Raw genomic sequence first — 19732 nt, forward strand, 5'->3', positions numbered from 1 at the left:
CTGTTAGGATGTGATGCCCGAAGAATTTAGAGTCTATGACAAGCTCTTGCACAATACAGAGCAAAGATCAAATCCATGCTGCTTCTTATTGTCCGAGCCCCTCCTAGGCCAGGGGGAAGTGCTTTGTGGCATTTCTGGAGGCTCCAGTTTACAAATGCTGTCAGTGGGAGCTGGCTTCGGGCTCCATGCAGTGTGCTGTGGTCTTTGAAAGATCTGGCTTTAAAACAACATTTCATACCAGACAAAACTAGTGCCTGGCTGAGACTTAAATCCACATGTGACTCAGTGCCTGCCTGCCTCGTGGGACACGGTGGCAACATACCCATCAGCATGTCGATAGCATCCGGACACTCCAGCACAAAAGAGAAATCGGATGAATAACTTCCCACTGGGAGCAGGCAGCACATACAGCCTGTGGTTACAAACTGCTCAGGGAAAGAAGCCTTTAACATCCTGGTCCACCTGAGGAGTACCCCGCAGCATCTTAGCCTGCCCTAGAAAGTCAGCACAGAGGGAACTACCGTATGGCATGACCGTGTGCAGGGGAAACACAGCGTGCCCTGAATTCTTACCAGCTTTTATTTGAATTAGGTGGGTCAAGCACATTCCTATGAATAACCCAACCTTTTCCTGAGTGGGAAAGAAAAACAGTAAAACAGTCTAAATACAGAGCAGCCTGCTGTCCACTGATTGGACAAGAGATGAGTTTTTTCCCCTAACCTGGCTGACCTTGCTCAGCAGCATTCTTAAAGGTCATTGCTATTTTCCTTGCCTGTTACCCATCGACTGGGGTACTGTGAAAAAGAGTCTTTTGTTCACCCTGATTAAAACAAAATTGTAAATTAATTGGAAGCTGCACGAGAGGAGAAAAGTGCTGCCTCAGCATTTGCTCAGCTTAGGCAAAATAGGACACTCGATGTGGCTACAACAGGTACACTTAGCAACAGACAACCATAGCCTTGTCTAACATTCCAAAGGGCAAAATTTAAAATACAATTTACATTAGTTAAACTGGTAAAATAATTTTAGTCTCTCAAAATGTTAAATATGTTAAAATATTCATTACAATTCAGATAGTACACAGTTTCTTTTTTGTAAGAATTTATTTATATTGTTACCCCATTCTTACGTAGCCCGTATTGTTTTCTATAATCCATTCATACCCCAGGATTGTTTTTCCTCACTTCTAAGAAATCGTAAGCCAGCTCTGAAATATCAAAGGCTCTGTGAGTGTTTTCTGGTGACAGCAAATACTGAAGTGCACCATCATTCTCTCGGCTCTTTTTCAAAAAGTCAGCAATGGCCTTCCAGCGAGATGCTTCAGACTCTTCCTCAGCCCATTTGTAGTCAGGGAGGAAAGTGGACTGGAGGAGAGGGAAGACAGAGTCGTGGTACACCAGGACAAACAGAGACTTCAGAAATTCTCCATCTCTCTGCAGAGAAGAGTATTTGAAAATACTTCAGTGCAAATACGTGGTGTTGCCAAGCTCTTCTCCAGAAGTATTGTACGCAGGAAAAAAAAAAACCAACAAACAAACAAGAAAACATTTGACTAACCCCAAGTTCCCAGGATAACAACGGGATGAGATTTGACCTTCCTAAGCAAACGTCAGTTAGCTTGGATGAGCCTTAAACTCACCACCAAGAATTACACTATATGAACTACAGATCAACAAATCTGCTCTTCAACCCACCTATTCTTCCAAACAACAAACAACAGCGATACACAGCCAAACCCTGGCAGTGTTACCACAAAACGGCAATCTGTACAAGGGTCACTGAGAGCCCTTTGCTCATGGAGTATTTCTATTTCTTCCTAAAAACACCAGCGTCTGACAACTGTTCCCCACAGCCTCTGCAGGTACAGACTGAGAGACTCTTTGCCATGGCCGCCGGGCAAGTGCCAGATCCTCCCCACCTCGGAAGCCCAAACTCCACTTGTTTCTCTACTGCCCTAGGCAGAGAGCTGCAACAATCCCACGCTCCGCGCAGCACGTGGCTCTTAGCAGGAGGTAAGGCCACACCATAAGTAGTGTTATTTCACACTTTGACAGGACATTCTGTGTGTGGCAAGAATTATGCCCTCCCCTGTAAAGACCAGTTTGCAAAACCCAGAAACTAAGAATCAGCCTGGCCAATTATCAAACACTGAAAGATCCCAACCACTTTAGACAAGATTTGTGTGCCTCGTTTTCCACAGGAACACTAGAAAAACCCCTTCATGCAAGAAGGACACGCACAGAGCACTGCCTCCTGGAAAACTCATTGACCACCGAACTCTTCCAGAAACATTCTAGAAATGCGAGCGCTATGACTGGCATTGAACACTTCACGTCTCAGCAGGAGATTTAGCAGCTAAGCATCATATAACCATGCAAGGAGTAAGAATTCGCCAGGCAGCAATCCTACCATGGGAGTGGCACATGACAAATCAGGTAAAACTGGATGGTTCTGGGATAGCGAGGAGTTACTAATTCTTTGAGCAGATCAGCTTTCATTTTGGATGAATGGCCTTGAAAAAGTGATTCTGACTCAAGAGCATTGCATTTTGTTTGCATAAACAGGGAGATCTCTTTGTGTATCTATTCAGTAGCACGCACAATGAATGAAATACCCTGCTGCTGCTCCCAAGAAGTGAAGTGTCTTGGATCAAGAACCAATGCCTTTCTCATTCAGATACCTACAGCTTCTCTTTGTCCAGAGGACAGAAGGTAGGACAAGGTACAGGTAAACCTGGTGACATGGCCAATTCAGTTCTTCTCCAGCTGTCTACATGCCAAAATGGGAGATCACAACTGTCTGAGGTAGGGAGATTTGCAGAATTTGGGGACCTTTTTCCAGGCAGACTGTGGGAGGAGCTCACAGTCTTTTTGGAGGCAGAAAGATTATTTTGTGGGCATACACAGCCCCTTTTGTACCAGTGGAAAGCTTTTACCAGTCAAGTATTGGAAGCACATCATGAAAAGGAGCCACGCTTCGGGTATGAACCTGTAATAGCTTCCCCACTAACAACCACATACAAACACTGAGACAAAAAGTTACAAGTTAATTTCATGTTCCTTCTCCTAGTGTACTGTTAGAAATATGGGTAAGAAATGTTAAGAACTGCATTTAGCTTATCTACATTTTCTAAATAAATGTATGGTGAGAGGAAAAGTTAACTAGCAATAACACTGACAGCTTCTGGTTCGAATTAGATTGAATATATGTCAAAGAAAAACCTGTACTTTATTACCTTCTCAGATCTCTTCAATGTTCTTTCTCTATCTGCCCAAGCACTCTAAAATGAAATGAAATGTAAAATCAGACTGAGATTGTGGAGATCTAAAGCAATTCCATTTTTAGCTGCAAAAATCTCTCTCACTGCAATCCAATCCCGCAGTAGTTTAAGCTCGTGTTGCAGTCCCGCTTTCCTCATACTCCCCATTTCTCCCTTGTGCCAGTTTAGTTGATTTAAGCAAACAGCCATTCCACCAAATTTTACAGATGCAAGGATTTGGAGATTTGAAATTATCAGAGCCATATAAATGAAATCAAGGGGATCCTTTCTTTTCAGAAAAATCAGTTACAACTGAGGTTGATTTTTTTCTACCCTACAAGGATGGAGAAATACAGCCTAACCCCAAAGGCTGACAGCTTCTAACAGAAGTGTCCTTCAGGCAGAAATAACTCGGCTGTTGTTGTCTGGTACTAGGATGCCTGCGAGGGACTGCAGTGTAAATACGGTGAGCACTGTCCTGCCAGTCAGAAGCTAAGTCAGCTCCTCCCTGTCATGAAAGCAGCACTGTCCTACAAGCCAGAAGAACATTCAGACAGCTAATCCACCTGAGCACTCTCTTGCTCTGGCTACATGGCTAGCAGTGCTCAAACTAGCCAATTCATGCCTTTGCATCCCTTCTGAATGTACTCAAGCGTTCTCTTGCAGTTTTGAAGGCACTAAGACACACAAGATATGCACGTACTTGAAACAATTATAAAACTTTTTCTGCTGTTTGGCTTTTCCATTTATTTATCTTTCCACAGGATAAAAAAAAATCTCAAATTTTGCAAAACTATCTGGAAATCCTGACACGTCAGATGTAATTGAACAATATGTAGATAACATACCCGAAGTGCATCCATCAGGTCTGGCTGATCCATGAGTTGAGGGAAAGTTGTTAAAATAGGATTACAGATTAAATCTGAAATGGAAAACAAACACATTCAAGGCTAAGGAAGAAACAGGATGGTTTTCAAGGTATTGACACATCAATGTATTCAGCACATCCCCTCCACTCAGATTACTTCAAAGGAAAAATTAGCTGTAACAGTACTCCAGAGCAGCAGGGAAAGTAGAAAAGCTCTCTAACAACTGCACTCTCTGACTGTAGCAAACTCTCAGTGGCTGAGAGACAGAGTTAACCTGAGAGACGAGACAAAAAATGATTGCTGTTTTATTAGGAGAAGCGAGCAAGCAAGAGTCCTTACTGATTTAACCTAGGGGTAGACTGAGGTGTTTTTCCTCATTTCTGCACCTGTCTTTTTTATAAACATCCGAAATTGTGCTGCCTTAATTGGATGTTATGAATAAACACACTTTCATTCTACCTTAACCTTGCTTGTGTTGTGTGCGATTTTAAGATAACCGGGTAACAAGTGGCATAGTAAATTTACCAAATGGGGCACATCATCAAACTGCACAGGTCTCCTGCATGCCTTTCAGGTTAGCTACCAGGTAATAGCTGGGTCTCCTGCTTGAGCTGAACAGGCCAGCTGTATCAAAATCAGGCAAGGCAGAGCTGCCTCCCCATGACTAGCAGGAATCAAAGCTCTCTGTTATGACACACAGCAAATCTTGAGCCCCAGTGGCACAGGGGTCTTGTCATTATTTTAGTTAATGAGATTGTGGATGAGATTACAAGAGTGCTACAAGTGACATATAGAGGAATTTTGGTTGAAGTGTTTTCTTTCTCTTACGATTTTAAATATTTAATGTACACTGTTGTTTCTTCATGTTGAAGTTGATGGAAAGTTTAGTAAACGCTAACCATTTACAAATAACAAAACATTTCACAGAAGCAAGCCAGAACCAATTGCTTTTGTGAAATAAAACAGGCATTTTAAGTTGCCTATTTCTAAAGTGATAGTTGATTTTGAAATAAGAGAAATCTTGTTTTGTTACACCAGAAAAAAGTAGAAAATGGCTACCAGAACAACTTTTGAAATGCTGGGGTAAAGCCTTTAAATCATTTCAAATGAAGTCTGAATCCAAATGGATGCAATTTAGCTGCAGGAGAGGTTATCAGCCTGATCTATTGTCCTACGTTATAAAGATCAAATCAAGTAAGTATAGTGGTTCTCAAGTGCCCTTTAAAAACTAAGCATTTTCAGTTTCTCTGTGGTAAGTTTATGAAATAAAGCATTAATTTATGAAAGGGTCTGACTTTCGGATACTGAAATCAGTATACTCAGAATGTATATTAAAGTGCAAGAAAATCAGGAAGGGAGTTAAGTTCTGAGCACCTTTGAAAGATGAACCTGTAATTCAGATGCTTAAGTATGGCTAAAGATTGTAAGTTAAAAATGTTAGTAAGTGCACAAGCAAATTTATTTGCAGTAGGAACAGATGATACGTAATTCAGTCTGGAGAAGAGGCAGGAGAAAACACAAGAAAAATCACTTTGCAGTACCAATATAAATTCACCTGTAGTACAGTTAAGAAATGTAATTTTTCCGTATTTCAATTTGATTTTAAAATGGAGACGACTATAAACTATTACAGTTCTGTTGAAGGAAAGATGTGGAAAGAATAAGATAGAGTTGCAAAATCAGAGCAAGATACTGAGTTCTAAAACCAGAACTCTTCCATTTCTGTCTCTCCCTGCTGCATTAGTCAGTAAGTAAATAATAATTAACAAAAAAATAAAGAGGATGACTTAGCCTCAATAACAAAAACATCTGCCTAATCTCTTCTGTAACTCAGAGAACATGCATACACTAGAAATGAATGAGTAAACCTGTGTGCGTGTCTGATCTCTCATTGCATGGGTGGTGAAAAGGAAATATTTCTCTTGCAAATAATCCTTTATCTTTATTTGCTTTTTATTTATTTATTTAGAAATAACCATTTTCCTATCCACATAGGCTTTTTTTAATGAGAACTCACTGAAAGCACTTAATTCATACTTCACAGAAAACAAAACTGTTCTTGTGGTTTTTGCGTTCTGTGATGTGAACTGATGTCAAACAGGGCAACACATTAGATGCGAGTTGAAATATTACTAGTTTGAAATGCAAACACACTGAGTAGTGGTATTCACAGCAAGAGGCTGTTCTCTTTTATCAGCAGGGACAACGGCTTTCTATTTGTCCCCACAACACCTGCAGACTGAAAGCTGAAGCACTGAAATCCTCTACACAGGGAGCATGACCTCCTAACCTTGTGAGATGGTCGGTCAATACCAGCACTACCAGGAAACAAAATTCTGCAAGTACCCTGTGTCAGTGGGGGTTACAAAAGGAAGACTCTGGCGAGAGTAATTCTCTTCAGGAACCTGGTCTTTCTCCAACACACTCTCCATTACCGAGTTTTCCTCCACAACAGCAATTCTTACCTGTGCTTTGCATGCTTATTCTGTCTTTCAGGAGTGCATCACCAAGTATTTGTCGATAAAATATCAAGAGATGGATGTAGCACATACTGCCAATTAATGTTTCTGGTAGCAAACTGTTGAGAAAATAAAGAACATGCAGTTGAGATTTTTATTGAAAACTGCTCCTACGAAGCATTGTTCACCAAAACTTGAGGGTAATGACAGCTTCATGGAGATGATTATTAGCTCATATTGGCATCTCCCTGAATCTATCACAACTTTTTAAGGTGTACATTGATACAGCTACAAAACCCAGACTCCTGCTGTTGCAGTTTTGAATATTATCTAAACTTAAAGACTCTTCAGTTGTTTTCAACAAAATAGCTCTAAGCGTCAAACAGAGATCAAGTACAATATGCAGGTGACACGACCCTCAGATTTTTCCATAGCCAGTGTTTGAGGGAAGGGGAACACTTTAGACCTCTGGAACCATTCTAGGCTATATGAAATTTCATTTTATGGCAGCACACATGCATACTTACTTCAGGATGTCTTTTGACTGTGCACATAATGACCTCAGTTTCACTACAAGCACAGGCTGTTTCTTGAGTGTTATAAACTGTTGAAAAACACCACTGCCTGCTTAAGAAATAAATACCCGATATGAAATCTGTCATTTTGAGATAATACTAAGCATTATATTACAAGAATGGACATTTAAATTTGGAAAGAGATGCTTTGCTGTAACTGTAATGGTTTAAGGATGGTCTAAAAACCAGGAGGAATTGAACATCTGAAAACATACCAACATATCAGCTATATCAACATTTAGTCTAACATAAACTATTACCTCTCTCGAGGATGGTGGGTTCATAATATGCAGGGAGTAATGCAGAGGTAAGTGTCCAAACCCAAAAGGTAAAGGCTTCTGTAGCTTGTGGCATGTGTCACTGGCAAATGGAAGTTATTACAGCTTCCAGAGGAAAGCCACAGCCACCCTTATTTAAAACACATGTGGTCTGTCATCTGAACCAACCCTTAGCGAAGCTTTATTCAACCCCGCAGGGAAGAACCAGTAGAGATATTCTGTAGCGTGTTTATGCACATGTGCAACTTGTGCATAAGTGATATGGGATTGAACAGCCTGGCTTGGGAACTCTTCAGACCAGTGTAACTGCTGAGCCTTGCACCATCACCCCATAGCCAAGAAGTGTTAAGTGCAGCTAAAGAAATAATTGAATACATTTATCAGAAATAACCCTCAACCTGCAAAAACTGGAAATTACAGAAACATTAGCACTGGCAGATAGTTCTGAATCCCACCAGCCCTAACAATCAACTCTCATGAGAGAGCACGCAAAATGAGAGCACACAAAACCAAACCAGGCTGTGGTGACTGCATGCTAATGGGAGATAATGACAGCATGTTGTAAAACAGGTACAGCATTTGTTGTATCATTTCATTTATATAATGTTTAGGAGAAACCACACCTCTTCTTGATATTGATGGGTCAACTTCAACGCCTCTTTCATAGGGAGTACCACCATTTAATAGCAGCTCATACATCCTGTGAAAGAAGAGCAGCATAGTTCAAATGAAAAGATGTAAGGATATGTGAGAACAGCACAACATCTTTCTGAGAAAGAAAGAAACCTGCTATCTCAAATGAAAAACCAACATGGTGCTTGATGTTATGACTAGTATTTTATAAGAAATGACTACACCTAATGAAGTAACCAAACCTCAAATGATAAATTTGAAACTTGTATTATACTGGGAAACTAGTTAATTATTTTAGAAGAAATTAGCAACATTGATTCTTTTCCACATGACTCCCAGTATTTTTCTTATATGAAATTTAGCAATTGTTTCACTAAAATATTTTTGAGGAGTCATTGTTTATGGAGCAAATTTTAGATATGGAAGATTTAAAATGTTGAATAATAATGTAATCCCAGTTCTGTCAAGACTAAGTCACTGTTGAAGCAAGCATGCAATTTCACTCTCTAGATACTATCTTTAACATAATGGAATAGAAAAACAATGTTAAGAGATCAGATTTAGAAGAGATTTAGAGAACAGCAGAGGTCTCTTGTGGATATTTTTTTTGCCCTGTAATCCAAATATATTCAGAATACACATATATATGTCTGTATATATATTTGGTAAAAAGCAAGTATTGCAAGTCTGATCTACAATGAATCATTTCTGTAAATTAACAGAAAGCTTTCCTACATTTAATAAAATAGAAATACATACATTTTATTATTCTTTAAGATTTTTGGACCCATGAACTAATCATAGATCAGCTACAAAATACAAGCTTATTCACACTCTCCAAGTGAATGGTAAGAGCTTCATTCACAACAGCTCTTACCTGCTCCCAGGTCTTAGAAACCAATCTCCTAATTTTTACATATATACAGCAAAGTGCACATAAAGAAGAGCCAGAATCAAAAAGGACCTTGTCACCTTCAATTTAGGTAATGATTCTATTTTATATAAACAAACCTCTATATAACTCCCTATTAACTCAGACATTTCCATGGTTTTAAAATTCCACTGAAGAATATTTTTAAACACATATTCACTTGCAACATTTCAAACCTGAATGTTGGGTCCAGGGAGCACTTTTCCCACACAAACTTAGTAGAACATACACTGGGTGGGGAAGCAGGACCAGCATTCTCACTGAAAGACCAGGTACAACCTGCACATTAGTCTGGATTACACCTGCCCCTACTCCTAGCCTAAAATAGATGTATATACAGAGAGAGAGAGAGAGAGAGAGATGACAACATAATAAGCTTACTTGGAAGGAACAGGCATTCCATTAGAAGTAAAAAGCTTCAGGAATGCCCAGCCACAGCTTAGCTCTCCTCTTTCACCTGTTGACTAGAAAAAAAGGAGAAACGTAAATAACTTGAGCAGCTAGACCAGAATGAGTAACTGAATCACAAACAATTATTTAGAATAATCACACTAAAATGGTAAAAGCCCCAGATCTGTGGTAAGCAAACATTGATTATGGGGCATTTGCAGGTGTTTGAAGATATTTTCTAAACAGCACACACAGTTATACTGAGGCTGATCGTCCATGAACATATTTAAGAGACAAGGATTTATTAAGCCAAGAAATACACATTTAAGAGAAACCTAAGTAGATCAAGCTCCTGAAAAAGAAGAAATGCACAGATACAAAGGTAAAAAACCCCAAACCTGCACTGATGCTCTGAAGAATGCAGGACAAAAAGAAGGAGGGAAAAAAATTTACCCAGAGGATTTACCCATCTGATTCCAGAGTTAACAGTTTCCAAGGCAGTGACCCTGTGCATCGGGAGGCTTTATTCATAGTACCAGAGACAGTGCCTGGGAAAGGGAGCTGATCCTGTGTGCCAGCCCATCTGTTTCCAGACCCCAAAAGCACTAACAGGTAGGAACTTGTACACACTCCAGCCTTCATTTACACTTACGCTGTTAACAGAACCAGACAACTTTGCATAATCTTGACTACTCCAATTAGCCTGAGGAGGGCCATTATGCCCCATTAGGTCTCTCTGAACCATCACTTAATCAGCACTGCACTCCTGCACCCTAAGTTCATATAGGTATTAGTGAAAGAGCAAATACAGCAATACTCCCCTTTGCAACTTCTCTATCCACCTTTTCAGAATTCTGTTGCCCACCATTTACTACCCTGCTTGCTAACCATCGTGGTTACCCCACTTTCCATCTTTCACCCGTGATTGACTTGATTGCCAAGATTCACCTGAGTAAGATTGCAACCATAATGAAAATTAAGTGTTCAGAAAGAGGCAGCAAGACTCGAGTCAGTCTTGTTGACAAAATGGCTGAGATCTTTCAGAACAGTGACCTGTTCCAAAAAGCTCGTATCCTCCAAATATTAAGTGTTTCTTATGCTCCTGCATGCATCCACCTTCTATTACGGTAGTTCTTAGGGGCTTTACCATCTATTGTGCCATTACCCATTGTACTTTTCAGAAGCATATCCTAGATGGATAGGATATATCTGTATCAACTGCAGCTAGAAACCAGTATCCATACTATTTAAACAGTTAAAATTTTAGTTTCCAAACTATATAGCACAGTAGTCTGAAACAAATCACAAAGATAGAAAAACAATGCAGGAGTGAAGAGAGAATTGGTCCTTTGCAACCACATTACATAAGATCTTTGGCAGACTAACAGAAGTTATTTCAGTGTAAATAAAGGTACATTTGTGTCCACTAGTCAGAAAGTCTTTTATTCTCTAAATATTGACTAGAACTAAAAGTTGCAAAACCCAACATCTCTCTCCTTCCTCCCAGAAGCCAAAAGGAAGACAATCTCATAGTAAGCTAGGAAAAGTTCAGCTAAATTTCCATTTGGATCTCACAGTTTGCTGCTGGGATACTGCAGCTTAACATTGAACATGGAACAGCTGGTTAACTTTATAAACCTGTGCTTGGAATGATTTATACTGCAACTTTACACACTTACATTGCGAATATAAGTGATGCCAAGTTCAAATAATATACCAATGTCTGAAGACACAGAGTTGGATCTGACAAAACAGTCACCATCAAGCAAGCTGGGTAAAATGCCCGTTACCTAATACAGAAAGAGGGGGAGGAAAAAATGGTGAATGTAGCTATTAAAAAAACCCTCTGATTTTTAAAGGCCATTGAACACATCACTCATTCACGTAAGATCTCGGACCCAATCCCATTGCAAATAAAAGAAAAGGATGAGTAAAGAACCAATTTTGGTTGAAACCTTGCTCCCCTTATTCTTTATCTTGCCATGAAACACAGCTATGCTACCAAGGTACTTTTTTTGTGTGTGATTACAAGCTATTAAAGAACTTTAGATGTCAAAAAGCACTTAATTCCCTCCAAGAACACAGCAACAACTGGGGTAAAACATGACAACACTCCTGCTGTGAATGCGGCCCTGCATGGCACCTGAAACACGGGACAAACCATGTGCTCTTTTTTTAATGAAAGCAAAGCAAAAGCTCACATGCAAACTGGCTAGCCTCTTCCCTTCTCCATGAACACCACATATAGTGTGCACCTGATATTGATTGAGAGTTGACCACTGCCAGCAGCTGGATCACCAGTCCCTCCTGCTACTTTTCCTTCCCCCCCAACTCTTTTGTCCAAAGTATTTTTGCTAAAACACTTGCTTAAGTTTGAATTCATGCACTTCAGCAAGTCTTTTCTCTTCTGCATGTTCATTTTGGTTGCAGTACGTTTTATTTCAACATGAGTACCAGAAGTAATAGACATCATTAAGAAGCTGTAAATAGATAGTTACTGGCTATGTCACTCCCTGAGTGAGATACCTACCCTTGGAGAAAAGGTCCATGTTTGAGAATTTTTAGGTTGCCATGTAGCTCTCACTGTGTGAATGTTACTCAGCACCTAAAGCATGATAGTGGTGAAAAAAGCTAAGACAAGTTTTTCTGGAAAGCTATGCAGTTTTAAGAAAATGCAGTATTATCCCAGATTAATCCAACACTGCACATAACAAAGATAAAATTACGCTTTCTCTTCAACTTTATCAGATGGTTTCAGTTTAAGGGACTACAGAGGAAGTTTTCTCTGAAGCCACAGAGCACTTTCCAACCATCCTTGCTTCATATACAACAGTAATAGTACCTTTGCCCCCAAGACCGTTCAGTGCAGCTGAAAGAAAACTGTCAGATCATCAGCGTTAGATTCTGTCATACGAAAAAAAAAGCTGCTCTACTCATCCACACAAAGGAACACAGAGGATCAACAGCAGGTGGGGGAATCTGAATATGACCCTGACCCAGCTAGTCCCAGGCTATCACAGGACAGAGATCAGCCTGGAAAAGGCTTTTCTCCACAAACATAAAGGAGAAAAGAGGCACAATGGCAGGTGGGGGAACTGAAATTAGGGACTCAGAGCTCCCGCCCCAGCCCCTCCCCGGGCTGCCCAAGACAGCCCCAGGGGCTGGGTGCAACTCCCATCATGATGAGTCAACAGAAGCGGCTCACTGGATCACCTTCCAGACTGAAAGGGGTTACTGCTTAGGGGTATGACACACTGGCCTGCCAGGGAAGGGCATTTTGGGACCGCAGGTGACTTACTATGGGGATGTCCAGGGGAGAAACCAAAGGCAAAAGAAGGGAAGGAACGAGGTGCTTTATGGAGTAACAAGGGTGGGAAAATAGAGGGATAAGTATGCATGTCTGGACATGCCTGGCACCTATCAATGCAGCCTGTCCTGTTTTCTCATTAAACTCCATTTATAACTACTTTTCTGGGTGAACGGGCTCTCTATTCTGAATGCATGTGTGTGTGTACATCTAGGTGCCAGCAACCAGACAGACCACAGGTCGCTGGGGGCCTATGTGTCTGCAGTGACTGCAAGTGACAGAGTGAGGGTACGTATGTCAGCGTGTGATCACAGGCAAGTATTGAGCCAGACTAATCGGAGAGTCAGTTAAGCGGCTTGGGAGGCAGATTGTGTGCGCGTGTCTGTCTCTGAGTGAGATAACTGGAGGAGTTGGCTACCAGAGGAACCAGAGCGTGAAAGATCCTGAAAGATCCACTCCTCATCCAGACTTTTTTTGATAGCCAAACAACTTACCCGATTGCCATCAAATAGACAGAGTCGAACATGTCTACTGAGAACCTGTATACTGACTCCTGGGAGAGGAATCATTTTACAGCTACATAAAGTCACAATCAGGGATACTCGAGTTGGTCTAGGATAGATCTGAAATACAGACAACAGAAGAAGGATTAAATCTGCAGGGTCCTCCTGCACATGGTATCATTTTGTGTTTATTTACTGAGATGATCAAGCGTAGTGTTCACTAGACTGGATTCTTCTAACCACAAAGCTTGTGTAGTATTAGCAGCAGCAGCAGCAAAATTTCTTCATAAGCCTTTAGCTCTCTTCCAGGGAAATTACTACAAATATTTTAGTGTGACAGATAGAAGGTCCTATCAAAGTTTGAGAAGAAAGTAATATTCTAAAAATGGTGCAGATGAAGACATAATGGTTAGCCAAAATGAAAGACGACGATTTAAATTCATGATTTCACAGTGCCTAGCAGAAGTTCATGGTTTAAAAATCCAGACTAGTCACCCATACAGAGCTGCTTCACCCCAGACAGCGAAGGAACCCACAAACTTAAGATGAAACGTGACTCTTAAAAGATACCCAACATGACAATTTGTACCATTTTTTTGCCTATTAGAGAGTAGGATGTGGTAACATCTACTGCCTAAGGAGTCTGGATTGACATCAAAATCCATCATCTGTTTCACAGCAATATTTGGCCACCAATACAAAAGATTTCTAGCAATTCACGTCTAGGGATCCTGTCATTTCTCTCAAACCAAAAGCATCATAGCTTTCTTAGCAGTAATACTCACAGTATTTTTTTCAGAGTTCCACACCAAGTCTTTGAAAGCCAACTGTGATGGAGTAAGTTCAGGCTGCAAAAAGTAACTTGCTCGAAACTGATAGCCTACAAGAGTAATTTTAAAAATTCTTAACATTTTTTTTATTATCTTTATTGCCACAAAATGAACGACACCCAAAATTCAGATGTGGCTAAAGTCTGTTTGAATATTTGACTGGTCCAAACAAAACTATGAAGGTACCTTCTACAAACACCCTTTAAAAAGGGTACTTTTACTATTTGTAAGTATTTCATTCCAGAAGCACAGTAATTTAATTAACAAAAAGAGCTACTGATTTTAAACAGTTTTAAACAAAAAGACTAACAAAATGTGAGATGTGTAATATATTTGGTGAAGAGACTCCAAAAGGTCTCCGAGAAAAAGGGAAGATTAAAGGAAAAAACCTCATAATTTTCTGCAATGTCAACAGGAACTATATGACAAAGAGGAATCTTTGAAATCATTAGGAAATTTGTCATTGCCTCTGTGTGGCCAGGATTTCACACAGATAAATTAAAACTTAACTGAAGAAGAAAAAAAAAAGGCTTTTATACATTATTTGATGGGTCAAGTATAGCCTGTACAGATTACCCAACTACAATTAAGCAATACCGATTTTAGTCCAATAGGCTAGTAACCAGGATAAGAAACTCACCACAGACACTTGAGAATCCTGTACTGCAATTATTATGAGAAAATCATACCTTCCTCTAAGAGCTGGAAAAGTGTGGATAGGCGGAATCCTGCAGGAATTGCTCCTATCGTTGCCAGTACCTCTACTGTGTCATTCTATCACAAAAAAAAAAAAGAAAAAGAAAAAGGATATTAGTATTCCTGCTATTTTAACAGCTAATTCTATCCTAATTTAGAACTCTCACACAACCAATGTCAAAGACCCAGGGCATCAGTCACCTCTTCTCATCCGAAGCTAGTGTGGCCCATCCTCAGGAACTTTTACTCTGTTTCATGTGTGAACCCAGGCTCCTATTTTGTTAAATCCCCCTTCCATTTCAAAGCAGCAGCAGAGAAGCCAGTTACAGAACAAAATCATACCCTTGAAAAAGAAATGGTATAGTACTACTGTGGCAAAACAACAAAAGACATCTTATTTGCATCTTCATTCAGACACACAGGCTGGGCTGCAGCCCATTTCTAAAGCATTAAAGAACATTCACGTAGCATTTCTTGCTACAAAAAATAAAATAGAGATGTTAATTAAAAACAACCATCTGTAATATGAGAAACAGTGTTTGGTAAAAGGCAAACCTCGTCTACAAAATAATTAACATTATGGTAGATGAAGTTGCTATGTAAGAGATACACCTACCTCTGTGATAGCTCTTCTTACAGCACTCCAGTGAGAATCTGTTCTGAAAGAAAAATAATGTTTTTTTATAATATATCATCCTCAGGTGGACAAAAATTTAAACACTAAATATTGACTTGTTTTCAAATAGCAGCAGCTTAATAACCATACCTATCTGAGATCCTAGTAATGACATATTTCCAGCCACTAAGACTAATTGCTAGACTGTCTCATGAGCTGGAACATAACTCGATACATGACCCAGTCATTCTTTGATTTTGGGGGGGGGAGGGGGGGAAGGCAAACCAAAACAAAACTCCCCAACAAACCACTCTAGTAGAAGTGTGTCTGCAAACTGAAAAAAAAGAAAAGCAAGTGACTGCTGTACTAAAAAGAAAAATGCAAAGGACCAAATACCCTTGTGAGGTATACTCACTGTAAGAAAAGAAATGTACTGCCAGATTTAAGGAAAAGGAAGAATAATTCTATACTTATTTGCTTTCACATCACTCCATTTACCTTTTTTTAATTTCGGTTCCATCTGCTGTTTCATCCACCACTTCTACGTGTTCTTCACTTTGCTCTTGGCTTTCACCATCTTCATTATGGACCTGTAATTCGGATTCAAAATGGCAAAGTGCTTGATTTCTTCACAGTTCCATTCTTTCTCCAACCATAGCACACATTAATAGTTTAGAAGAGGAGATTTTCTGTCTGTGATGCATCACTCCAGAGCACTGTAACTGCAGAACACTGCCCTTAGTTCTGCAGCTACAGCAAGGGATTGGAGTATTCCTACAAGTAAGCAAGAGGATGTATTTGCAAAGTGGATTCTTTAAAAAGAGAAATACATCAGCATCGTGAAGTAAAAAGCTAGCTACTCAACATGCTCTTTAGTTACATTGTGAAAAGCTCTATTCCATCTGATCACTCAATCCAAACTGTGTACCCACATTTAAATGTTCACCATAATTGCTCACTGGATATATGTGTGCATAAGTACATAAACTAACATGCGTAAGCAACTCTAAAAATAATTAAAAAAAAGTTACAAAGCTTTAAAATCCATTTTTAAGAGGTTCTTCCAAACCTTGTTGAATTACAAAATACTCCAACATTTACATGGACTCACATTTCATATAAATTATGAAAAGCCCGAATTAGTGCATATCAGCTTGGAGTCTTCAGAGCTGACCTTTAGTGACAAAGATTATGACTTCAATATTCAAAAAACTTCTCTGCACTTACATGTCTCATCTTCACAAGGGACAAAAATACCGCTTTTGCTAGCTATCTCCATACACATGTGCACAAACACAGTGTTATTTCCAAATAACTGGCAAAACACTGCTCTGTGTCACCATGTAAGCATTATGACCAATTTTATGCAGCTGTATCATCATTAATATACATAAAATAACAGAGGTGAGAATAGAACAGAAGAAGGTTGCAGCACACTAACCGCAAGGTAGGTTCTAGGAACGAGGCCTCTCTCCCCTTTCGAGTTTTCGGCTACCCACCAGCCATCCGCCTTCTTGTCATGTATAAGTAGGACTTCACCTTTCTTTGCCATTAGAAAGAGACAGAAACAAAACACAGCCAAGTATTTCAAAATGGCTCCAAGCACAATTAAAAAAAAAAACCACAAACAAAACCACAAAAGCTTAATTTTTCCCACAACAGAGATCACAGACTACTGTGGCAGACCCTGCCACTACAGAAGGTGGCAAAAGGACACTGGACTCCACTAAGCCAAACATACACCAGGAAAAGCCATTTCTCCCTGAATCCCACAAAGAACCAGCTGAATCCCAGAAGCATAGGATTTATGTGTTATTCCTTAATACAGGATGATCTGCAGTCAAAAAATTTTGAGAGTGACATGTTTACTGTAAATGTGAGGTCCCCTTCCTGCTGTGCATTAAAGTTTCCCACTGCAATACATTCTTTAACATTTGGATCATCCAACAATTTGTCCTCATCATCATCATCTGCTTCTTCACTATCTTCCTCCTCACTACTTTCTTCATCTTGACTCTCATCCTCTTCTTCATTTTCATCTTCTGTTTGAGGATCTTTCTGATGTTCTTCAACCCTACCCAAAATAAATCAAACTTTTCTTATTATTATTTTAACAAAACTTCTTGAAATTGCTGTAAAGCCTTGCAACATGGGCTTCTCTGCAAGGACATTATCCAGATACAGAATTTTCATTCCTGTGTTTCACTCTCTGTCCTGATCTGAAAAAACTCCAAAATCCCAATAGTGTTTCCTCCCTAAGCATGCAGATGACATTGCATCCTCTCCTCTCAACAGCCACGTTACATTTCAGCTATTAACCAACACCCTCAGAAAATTCCAGCGAGTCATTCACGAGTGCATCAAGAAAATAAGCCCCAGAAGAGCTGGCTCATGAGCACTTCTTTTTTAACTGTGTGTTAAAATAATAAAGGGATGAGCTAACAATTTTTCAGGGTCCTTTCCAACCATACGTGTACAATTCAATAAAAGCGCAGAGTATATTTGTTTAAGCTACTTACGCCGCATGATTTGTAGTCACATTATCCTGATCCAAGACAAGAATAAGTTTCTGCAGCTGCTGAGAGAGTTTTAGCAATAGCTTTTCTTCTTCTTCTTTCCTCAGATTGTAATTCCCCACAGGTGCAGGCTCATCAGCCTGAGAAAGAAGAACACAACAAATTGCTCAAAGAATCAAAGTTAAAGTCCCCCTATAAAGTTAGTTTCCACACGTCTTACGAGCTTTCACCTTCCTGGGCTGCTGTCACTCCCCGTTTAGTGACATCTTTCTTGCCCTTTTACTCTGCCAAGACGAAATTTTGTGTTAAATTTCAAATCTGCATTCTCCACTCCCAGTATAATGTGTTGGGTTGATAAACATTATAAGCACAGAACTTATACACAATAAAGCATTAAAAACGTGCTTTTAAATAACATAAATGGATCTCAGAGATCCCAGTCGGGCATCGTGCAGTGCTAGGCATCGCCCTTGTCCTGAGGCACCTAAAATCGAAGGAGGCTGGTGTTCTCTAAATGCTCTCCATGATGCATTTTGGAGAAAACCATTAACAAATTCATCTCCATACTTACTTTTTTCAAATCATGAAGAGCATTTCTATTCTCATCCACCAGTTTCTTCAGCTGCATACATCTGCATTGACAGCAAGACAGATAGATAGCATTTTCTTAAACTTCAGATAGATGGGTGACCCAAATCAGGCATACCTACTGAAACGTGTCCATTTAGACACTCAGACCTTCGCCCAGTTCTGTGTGCATGCAGCGTGACAAATACCGATACCAGCCCAAACGGCAGATTAGCTGGTTATTACCTGCGACGTGCAAGTTCCCACTTAAAACTACCTCAGCCCTTGAGGAGTGGGAAGCAGACGAGGGAGAAGGGGCACGGAAGAGATGTGTACGATTAGGAGAAAAACGGGACGGCGTACAGGGGACCGTCTCCTCCTTCTTCTGACGCAAAGCTGACGGGGAACGGAGTGAATCTGCCGGGGGCTTTGCTCAGAGCAACCGGGAGACGGTTCTTTCCACGGCGCAGAGCTAAGCCACGCAACTCCTGGCCGCCGGACGCTACTAAAGTCAAGAGTGAGGGGAAGGCTGAGGGCAGGGGCCGGCCGGTGGGACCTCCTCGGAGCTCCGCCTCACCTTTGCCAAAGGGCCTTCCGCTGCCCGGGGGCCGGCGCCGCGCTCTCCGCCCGCACCGCCTCCACCTGCAACACAGGACAGGTGCCGTCAGCCGCCAGCCCAGCCCAGCCCCGCCGCTCCCCGGGCCGGGCCGGGCCGGGCCGGGCCGTTCCCCCCCGGTCCCTGCGCCTGCAGCTCCCGGCTCCGCCGCTGCACCCGCTGCAGCGGGCCCCGCGCCCGCCGCCCCGACATGGTTGCTAGGCAACGGGGGGAAGGGTGGGGACGGGCAGCGGCGCTGCGCGATGCCGTCACTTCCGGGCCGCGCGGTACGCCGGGAGTTGTAGGCGCCGCGGGGCGCCCGCCTGAGGGTCAGGCGGGGGCTGGGCAGGGCCCGGCCGCGCTGGGGGCTTCCCCCGCCCTCGGGGACCCCCGCCGGACCCCGCTTTGGGCGGCGGGACGGAGCCAGAAGGGCCTCACCCAACCCTGGCCCACCAGGCAGGGACTCATCGCCGGCCAGGCCTGCAGCCACCCGGCAGGCAGGTAAATCCTGTGCCTGCCCTCCCCAGGGCAACCCGAAAGCCTGCGGTACGTCGGCTTCTAGCTTGTGCTGGAAAACGTGCACGAGCACACGCTTCACGCTCAGTGGGAATCGCTACCCGCCCCCCTCCACAAAATGGCACTCCCACCTAGGCAAGGCCACGACGTGGCACTGGGAGCTGTACAGAAGCCCCCATTTCTACCGGTCCG

At 41.4% G+C, this 19732-nt stretch overlaps 1 protein-coding gene across 1 annotated transcript; it reads right to left on the reverse strand.

Annotated features, from left to right (window-relative positions):
• Positions 1 to 1085: 1085 nt before the first annotated feature.
• On the reverse strand, positions 1086 to 18725 carry NPHP1 (nephronophthisis 1 (juvenile)). The gene is made up of 18 exons (XM_010574882.1): positions 18434 to 18725; positions 17866 to 18002; positions 17216 to 17420; positions 16788 to 16889; positions 15845 to 15936; positions 15347 to 15389; positions 14724 to 14808; positions 13990 to 14084; positions 13196 to 13324; positions 11925 to 11999; positions 11074 to 11184; positions 9386 to 9468; positions 8064 to 8140; positions 7115 to 7211; positions 6594 to 6706; positions 4108 to 4181; positions 3236 to 3280; positions 1086 to 1433 (listed from the first exon to the last, which is right to left on the reverse strand). The coding sequence occupies exons 1-18, from the start codon at positions 18488 to 18490 to the stop codon at positions 1158 to 1160; spliced, it is 1896 nt and encodes a 631-aa protein (XP_010573184.1). The 5' UTR covers positions 18491 to 18725; the 3' UTR covers positions 1086 to 1157.
• Between the last annotated feature and the right edge of the window lie 1007 nt (positions 18726 to 19732).

The sequence above is a fragment of the Haliaeetus leucocephalus genome, unplaced genomic scaffold (assembly GCF_000737465.1).
Source record: "Haliaeetus leucocephalus isolate CR32 unplaced genomic scaffold, Haliaeetus_leucocephalus-4.0 Scaffold450, whole genome shotgun sequence".
Taxonomy (NCBI): Eukaryota; Metazoa; Chordata; class Aves; order Accipitriformes; family Accipitridae; genus Haliaeetus; species Haliaeetus leucocephalus.

Bases quoted from the DNA above. Each gene is read 5' to 3' on its own strand.
- NPHP1 (XM_010574882.1), bottom strand. From the start codon at position 18,490: ATGCAGCTGAAGAAACTGGTGGATGAGAATAGAAATGCTCTTCATGAT. The intron at 14,809-15,346 runs GTAGGTGTATCT...TTTTTGTGATAG, and splicing joins TAAGAAGAGCTATCACAGAG to AATGACACAGTAGAGGTACT. The intron at 12,000-13,195 runs GTAAGTTGTTTG...ATCATGCTTTAG, and splicing joins GTCTATTTGATGGCAATCGG to GTGCTGAGTAACATTCACAC.